Raw genomic sequence first — 8929 nt, 5'->3', positions numbered from 1 at the left:
CATAAATCCAGAATAATACTCTACACAAAGTACAAATGGCAGAAGCCTCCAAACTATAATATATTTTAATTATTAAATATTTATTATGAATGATTACTTTAATAAATTTATTAATTAATTATTATTTATAATTATTTATGCATATTAATAATTCTTTATTTATTACAAGTTAATGAATAGTTTATTACAAGTTAATAAAATTATAAATGATTGATAATTATTATTAATTAGATTAATAAATTTATTCTTTTCTTAATTTCTTAAATTAATAAATAATTAATCATAAATAATCGATAATTATTATTAATAGGTAGATTAATAAATTTATTTCTTTTCATAATTTTTTAAAATAATATTAATTATTTATTGCTAATATTTAATTAATTAGTTATTAATAATTTATTATTATGTGAATTTATTTATTGCTAATATTTAGTTAGTTAGTTATTAATAATTTATTTATAATAAATAAATAAATTATTATTATTATAAATAAATAGAACTATTATAATACTTAATTAATTATTGTTATTTAAGTTATTATTATTTATTTTTTTATTTATTATTATTAGTTATTATTATTTGTCATTTGTCATTTCTAATGTATGTTTTAGGTTTAGTTTTTTATTTATGATTTAAGTTAACTCTCTTTTTTATTAATAATTTAGTATTTATTTATCTCTTTTTTGACCATTTAACTCTTCTTTCATTCACTCAATCCCTTTAGGATTTGAAACATTGACAAGACGAACCATCTTTCTCAGATTTTTATTTTTATTTTTATTTTTTATTTTATTTATTTATTTATTTTTTTTTTTATTTTTTTTTTTTTTTCAGGGAGAAATCCTCAATATGGTCGAAGCCTACAGATTTTTACAATCAATATGGCCGAAGCCAACAGAATTTACGGCCGAAGCCAGCAGAATACAGCATAGCCGTTACAAATCGCCAAAGCAAGGGGGGCCACAATGAACGCTGCCGCAAGAATCGAACACGGCTAGGGGGTGTGAAAGCCAACCCCCCCAGCCGTCATATCATGCACGTCATGTGCAAAATATTAAAATACTTACTGAATATAGAATTTAATTTTGTATTCAAGAAAATAAAGATATAAAAAAATAGGTTAAAAATATGGTTAAAAAAATAATTTTCTTTATTTCATTTCGAAAATTCACAAATCTTATTTTATTATTTAAACTTTCATAAATCTTATTATATTATTTAAATTATTATTTTATTTTCATACAAAAACCAATTTCAAACCCCAAAATATCTAACCAATACCATTCCACATAATCTCTAACCATTCCACATAATCTACCCCACGTTAAAAATAATAGGGGACAAAATTCATTCATTAATTTAGGAGGTTCTACCGTAATAATTGATATAAAAGTTCCATTAACTTTATATAAATATTTGATTTAAAAGTTTGAAGGATGATGGCTCAGCTCAACTCAAGGCAAAGCATGAATCACCCCTTATATAGCTTATATATTCCCATTAACTTTATATAAATATTTGATTTTAAGTTTGAAATACGGTAGCCCAACTCAAGTCAAAGCGCGAATCACCCTTTAGATAGCTTATATAACCTTTATTTCACAAGGCACTAACCAATTTATTTGATAGTAAGATATTATTATGAGATAAATTTAATTCCCACAAAAGACCACGAGGTCAATGAAACTAGAGAATATAATATCTAGTCAATAGTGTCTCGGAGTGTATACAACATCCCTAAATGTTAAAATGTTAACAAGAATGAAAAGATACAAAAGACAATGTAAAAGAGGGGTACGATCTAAAGAGTAATATCTATGAAGTGAATCATAGGTATGTAGCTCAAGAATTAGCATGAGGCTTGCTTAATTATTATGGGACTTCCTCTCCACCAAATAGTAACACAATGGCAATAATTGTTCCCACAAAGTAATAAAATATCTAATTATGGTATTTAGCATCCAAACACATAATAGATCTCTAATTACCTAAGGTTTGTGTCTTTGTATTGTTATTTTGTTTTGGTTGTTTTACTAATCTAATTTATACAATCTTCGAAATGCCTTAGGCATGCTCACATTGCCATTCTAAAATTACTATACATTCAAGTCCTACTGACATAATTTGATCATTTGTAAACATTAATAAAGTTTTTCTTTCTTTATCATTGAAAACCTTTTGCAATTGTTTCCTCCCAAGAATAAGTGTTATCACTAGATTTTTGTATCTGATTTTACTCGATTATTACCAACCCTCCAATTATTTAGAAAAGTTGAGACTTAAATTGCTTATTACACAAAAATCTTGCATTTGAGGATGCTATATTGGATATCAGCCACTCTTTTTCCAATGGTAATTCATCACTGCTATTGTCCAGTGATTTAGAAAATCTGAGACTTAAATTGCTTATCACACAAAAATCTTGCATTTGAGGATGGATACTATATTGGATATCAGCCATTCTTTTTTCCAATGATAATTCATCACTGCTATTTTTGTGTGGTAATTCATCACTGCTATTTCACTGGTCATTCTTTGATCCAGAGGGTATGCCATCCCACCAAAAGGTCAAACACATATTTTGCTAAGATAAGGTGCAATGAGTGAAAATATCGGACTGTCAACACTATTCTTGATTTTAAGTTCCTATATCCAATTGATTTGTAAATGTTATCCTGATAGCCAATTGAAAAACATATGATGCGTTGAATCACCAAAACTTCCTGGTTTCCAATCAAATGACCTTGATATCCCCCTCTTAAATAGCCTTCTAAAACAAGAATTCACTAAGCTGGGTTCTCTTCAACGTTGAACCATCTTTGCTGATAAGATGGGCACTCCCGTCAACGTCTGCATTTGGGCAGTTCATCCTGTGCCTGAAAACAAGCGTGTGATAAAAATAGAACCAACAGCAAAGATGCTTAGATGGAGCATCCACGAGATACCTAAATATGACTACATATATAATAATTCAAAATTTTGTAATCGCAGATGATGACATACCACATGAAGTGGTCATTACAGCAAACGGAATTGCAGACAAGTTTAAGACCTGCTCCGCTCCTGCTCCATATAAATCCACAAATGGATGGAGATAAATGAGAAATTTAATTGCACTCATCTCTTGTTCACATGCTTATAATTTTGTTATGCAAATGAATTCTTACCAAGTTGCTTTATACATGTTATAGAATTTATCAAATGCCCTGCTTAGGCAATGCTGACAAATCAACAATTCTCTGATATCAGTCACATTACATGTTGACTTGCTGCACTTAACCTGCATTAAAATTTCAAATAGAGATATAAGGATCATACCAGGGAACTGGCATTCACAATGCTGAAAAAATAAATTAGGTACAAAAATGAAAATACCATATTGCTCCCTTGTATTTTCTCACATCTAAAACCAGATCCTAACGAGACTGAATGTAAAAGAAATGATGGAAGCTACAAAACAGTAATTACTCTCTTAGCTGGCTTTACTGTCAAAACCATTAAGCTTTTTAAACTATTTAAAATGGGAAAATATATGTTAGATTGTGTAGCTTGGACAGGTGTTCTAGTCTTAGATTGTGTCTATGAGGCTAAGGAATACATTTTCACTTATTCAGAAAAGGTTTCTAAAGAAAAGACCTTGATTATAATTAATTAGTTAGTTTATCAATTTTGATAAGTCTAAAGGAAATAGCCTAAGTAATTAGTGTTAATTGTGGTAAGTTGATTTTCCTCTAGTGACTGTTTGCAAAATCATGAGAAGGGGCTAAGATGATCTTAGCCATTGATTGAGATTGGATCATCGCTGTTGATTCATCAATGAGAGATTATAAGAAGGAATCGATGGGCATTTGAAGAACAGATAGAGAGATAGTACTGTGATGACAACAAAGGCACAGAGGCAGCGCAGGGGCATCAACAAAGCAAGATCAACAGTGTTTGGAAACAGGATGGGCGGAGGAATTTATCATAGCGATTTCCAAAGATATTTGGGGATAGATTTTTCTACAAAGAGACACTGATTTTCCAGTGGTGCGAATTGCTCTAGAGAGGGGAGCAAATTAACCTAGTGAGTAGTGTGAATTGCTCCAGGAGGATGCATTATCGAAGCAAGGAGACATATTGTAAGAGAGATCGATTTGCACAAGAAAGTCAATTTTGCAAGTTGAGGTGGAAATCCAGTGGGAGGCCGAGTTATTTCCTCAGCAGTGTGAGTTTGCCAAAGCTAGGGCTGCATGTGTAAGAAAATAAGGAGCCAGGGGGAGGATGAATTGTTCAAAGGAGGCAAAATTGCTTCCCGGATGGCAGATCAACTCACAGAAGTGGGAGAAATAATTTTCCGGAGGTTTGCTAATTTACGGCAAATGATGATAATTTCTCCATCACAAATTTTGTTGAAGAATTAATAAAAATACTCATCTACAGAATTGGTTTTCCCCACACTGGGATTTTTCTAGGTACATTTGTCTAAAATATTGGTGTTCATTATTTTTGTGTGCGCAATAATTCTCTCAATTCTTGTGGTCATTTATTTTTCCGCGAAGTTGCAGTGGTGTTTTATTTAGTATTTTCCACAAATATTTTGCAAGACAAATAATCAATTGATAGGTGAATAATAACCAGTTAAATGCAACAGTAATTAAAATTTCACATTGTATCAGAGGAGACCTAAGGATAGGAGGATCTGCGCAGGCACAGGAAGAGAAAGTTTGAGGGTTTCTAAACCCAATTTATATTCTCTAGTTTATTTGCGTTTCACTATATTTCTAGATTTTCAGAGATGGTCGTAGCTGGTTTGAGAGACCAGGGCAATGTGAATGGAGCTCCAATTTTGGAGTTTGGAAAGCTAGAATGAATTCCTATTGGCTGAGTATGGACTGAAGGAGTATGTGGAAAATGTTATTGACATATTTACAGATCAACAAAAACTAGCAACTTATAAAAAGGAAAATGCATAAGCCAAGAGAATTATCCTTGATGGAGTCAAGGACTATATTGTTCTGCATATTGCAGAGAAAGATGCAACGACGCAGATGTGGGATGCAATTGTAAATCTATACCAAAATCCTACCAAGAATAGGAAATTGATTCTCACAAAGAAGTTGAGGACCATTACTAGAATCCTACCGAGAATAGGAAATTGAATCTCAAAGAGAAGCTAAGGACCATTAAGATGCAGAAGAGTGACGGCGTAGTTTCCTGTCTTACCAGATTTCGACTTGCAAGAGATGAATTAGTTGTTGTAGGAGATAAGCCCAGTGATGATGAGCTGGTGCGAATAACACTAAATGGGTTTCCCTAGGAATGGAGCGTGTTTGTCCAAGTGATCAATGGACGAGATACACTTCTAAGGATGGGATTGCCTATATAGTGATTTCACTCAAGAAGAGCTCAGGCTCAGTTTGGTCAATGGCAATAGTAGCAACAACAACAATACACCTAAGGTTGAGAAGGAATAAGAGCACGTAACAATAGCAGGAAAAGGGAAGGCAAAGAAGTGATCCAGTAAGGGATTAGGCTCAAAAGGAGACAAAAAGGACTTTCCAAAGGTTAAGTGCTATGGTTGTCACAAGTTCAACCACTATGTCAATGATTGTCCACAGAGGAAGAAGGAAAAGAAGCAAACAACAACTTCAACTACTGTAGATGACCTCTCCAATAAGATGGAACATGAATTTGCATTGATCACTTGACTATCGAGCTCAACTTCACAAAGTGTCTGGTATATAGACAGTGGAGCCTCATTCCATATGACAAGAGTTAGAGTGTACTTCTCTAGCTATAAGGAGGAGGACATCAGATTCTAGATTCATATGGGGAATAAGTCCAAGTACAACCCTGTTGCTAGAGGGATTGTTCTATTTCAAAGGGAAAATGGCAAGCCAATTCCTATTAATGATGTGTTGCATGTGCCAAGCTTGGGGACGAACATGATCTTTGTATCCATCCTTCAGGACAAAGGGTATGATGTTCTCTTTAGAGGGGCACAGGTTGGAGTAAGGAACGATCAGTTGTACAGGACGCATATGGACACACTAAAGGCACTAGTTAGCAACAACAATCCAAGGGATCTGGAGGAGCTATGGCATAGGAGGATGGGCCATATACATCATGGAGCACTCAAATTACTTCATGAGATGGTGATAGGTGTTCCAAAGGTGTGCACAGAGCATAATGATGCTTATAGTGGATGTGTGTTGGGGAAGTTTGTGAAAGCAACTTTTCCAATGAGTGACTGCAAATTGTAGGGGATACTTGACTTAGTGCATTCATATATATGTGGGCCGATGTCAATGAAATCGCTCAGGGGGTATGAGTATTTTGCGACATTTATTGATGATTTCTCTAGGAAGACCTAGATCTACTTCTTGAAGACCAAAGATGAGGTCTTTAGTTGCTTGTGAGAGTTTAAGGCTCTGGTGGAGAATGCAATAGGTAGAAAGATCCAGAATCTTCGGTTAGACAATGGAGTTGAGTACACCAACAAGGAATTCTAGGAGTTATGTATTAGGGCAAGAATCAAGAGACATTGGATGGTTTCTTACAACCTGCAACAAAATGGGGTCGTTGAGAGGAAGAACTGCTCTATTTCAAAGGCAACAACAATGATGTTGTATGACCAGGATCTCCCACGCTATTTATGGGCATAGGCATGCAGTACAACAACGTATATATAGAACATTGTCCCACATAGAGTGCTTGGTAAGATGACACTTGAGGAGGCATTCACGGGGAAAAAGCCAATTGTCAGTCACTTTATAATATTTGACAGCCTAGCATATTGTTACATTCTAGGGGATACACATTTGAAGTTATATCGCACTGTAGAGAGAGGTTACTTTGTTGGTTACAGTGAAACCTCCAAGGCTTATTAGTTATTTATTCTAGGGACTAGGCAGATCATTGTGGATAAAGTGATGGAATGGAGTAGGGGATGAAGGGGAAAACCTGGGTCACATGCCATGGTACAAGGGTAGCTAATGAAAGGGAAGCCCATACTTGGGTAAATGATGTGTAGGAGGGAGAAATCGTGGTACATGAGTTACCTTGGCCTTGATTTTTCCACCCTTCTTCATATGTCTTTTTCATTTTATGATTTTTCTTCGATTAACTACTCAGGGTGCAAGGGAATGAGAGCATGATGTGCAAAGTATATCAGTGGATACCCCTTTTAAGGTGGGGCAGTTCATCACCCACCAGGGGTTGGGACAATCATGGGTTCCTGAATGATAGAGGAGGCTCATCTAGGGCCTATAGGAACCAGGGTGATGGCCATGGAAAGGGGTAGAGCTCATGTATTGGCTTTTTCCCACATGCTAAATGTGTTTGTCTCGACCATCTTTTGCATTTTGTGGTACAATTTCCTGTTGAATGTGGCCAATTATGCTTTTTATTTTCTTTCTCTTTTGCATCAACTTTCGGACATTGTTCCAGGCCCAACCCAAGGGTGCGTGACCCTGTGTGGACCCAGTGGAGGAATGTGGACCCAAGTGAGAGGAGTGATAAATGGGATTATAATGAGCGTAAGGGGGATGATATATGTGGATCAAGGAGCGAGACCACACAACCAAAATCGGGGTTTCCCCTGTAGTACCATCCCTAAAGCCCAAAGTTCAGTAAAAGAGATACCATGGGACTAGGGTCCAAGGTTAACATCCAAAGAGACCTAGGGGACAAGAGCACAGACCTAGTTCACTCTTCTACCAAATCCACCCATTATTACATGCCCAAGAGTTTCCATGATAAGTACACTAAATACTAAATCACCAAATGACAAGGCATACCTTTAGCTTTGGGAGGCCCACTTTCAAACATATGATCATGACAGATGGGTGAGGGACCACATGGCCAGCTCAGGTGGCGGAGAAACGACACAATGAGCTATTTGGTGGTTGCAAGGGGCTGTTGGCTGCCAACTGAGGACCACCATGGAGAAAAAAATTCTCCTAGGGATATCACCCACAAAATGTGGGGTAACATGCAACATCGAGAAATACAAGGCTAGGTTTGTGGCTAAGGGGTTCTCTCAGAAGGAGGGAATAGATTATGCAGAGACTTTTTCTCTTGTAGCCAAGTGCACTTCTATACGAGTTGTGATCTCATTAACACATATGGGATGGCAGATCCATCAAATGGATGTCAAGACAATGTTCCTAAACAATGAACTGGAGGAGGATGTGTACATTAAACAACTAGAGGGCTTTGTAGCGCACAACAGAGAGACCCACGTGTGCAGGTTGAAGAGAGCCTTATGCGGGCTCAAGCAGGTTCCCAGGGCGTGGCATGAGCACATTGACAGATACTTGCAAGGCATGGGCTCATGTAGAGTGAGGTGGATTCAAATCTATACTACTATGTAGTTGGGGTGATGACTCATTCTTGTCTTATATGTGGACAACTTGTTTTTGACAAGTTCACTTGGGCTCATAGAGGAGTGTAAGAGGGATCTTGCAGATGAGTTTGAGATGAAGGACTTAGGGATTATGCATTATTTTCTAGGAATGGAGGTATGGTAGACAAATGATGAGATTTTCTTTGGACAAGGGAAATATTGCATTGAGACCTTGAGGAGATCCGGGATGGAGGTTTGCGGAGTAGTGTCCACACCCATGATCACTAATTGGAGGAAGATAGATGCATCTAGGGAGGAGGATGTGGACACCACCTTGTACAGGAAGTTGATAGGCTCTCTGTTATGAATATAATTTATATAAAATAATACAAAATAATGTAAACAATAATAATCATAAAAAATGATTAATTAACTAGTAGTTAGCATTGAAGAGGCATGTCTCTAAAGACATGACCATTCAGAGAAAGGGCGCTTGCCTAGGTATATAAGCAAGCCCTCATTTGTAACATCAGACATCACATCAGTTCTTATATACACTATTCGATATACATTTCTTGTCCTATTATGGATGTTTAC

At 35.9% G+C, this 8929-nt stretch overlaps 1 protein-coding gene across 3 annotated transcripts in view; it reads right to left on the bottom strand.

Annotated features, from left to right (window-relative positions):
- Positions 1–2307: 2307 nt before the first annotated feature.
- The window catches only part of LOC149224997 (uncharacterized), a 383647-nt gene continuing 377025 nt past the window's right edge, over positions 2308–8929 (bottom strand). For 2 of the 3 annotated variants that reach the window (XM_089386395.1, XM_089386396.1), the window contains 3 exons: positions 3171–3283; positions 3007–3066; positions 2308–2879 (listed from right to left, as the gene is read on the bottom strand). In XM_089386395.1, coding sequence (XP_089242521.1) covers positions 2774–2879; positions 3007–3066; positions 3171–3283 — 279 coding nt within the window. In that variant the 3' untranslated portion in view covers positions 2308–2773. Of the gene's footprint in view, positions 2880–3006; positions 3067–3170; positions 3284–8929 lie in introns of those variants that run through there. The other variant, XR_016249560.1, reaches the window with a different exon arrangement.

This window comes from Pinus tabuliformis, chromosome Q (genome assembly GCF_031772625.1).
Source record: "Pinus tabuliformis cultivar Carrire ecotype Pingquan chromosome Q, CPIR1, whole genome shotgun sequence".
In the NCBI taxonomy this organism is placed as follows: domain Eukaryota; kingdom Viridiplantae; phylum Streptophyta; class Pinopsida; order Pinales; family Pinaceae; genus Pinus; species Pinus tabuliformis.
The sequence above is the reverse complement of the archived record's forward strand: the minus strand, read 5'-3'. Positions and strand labels throughout refer to the sequence as shown.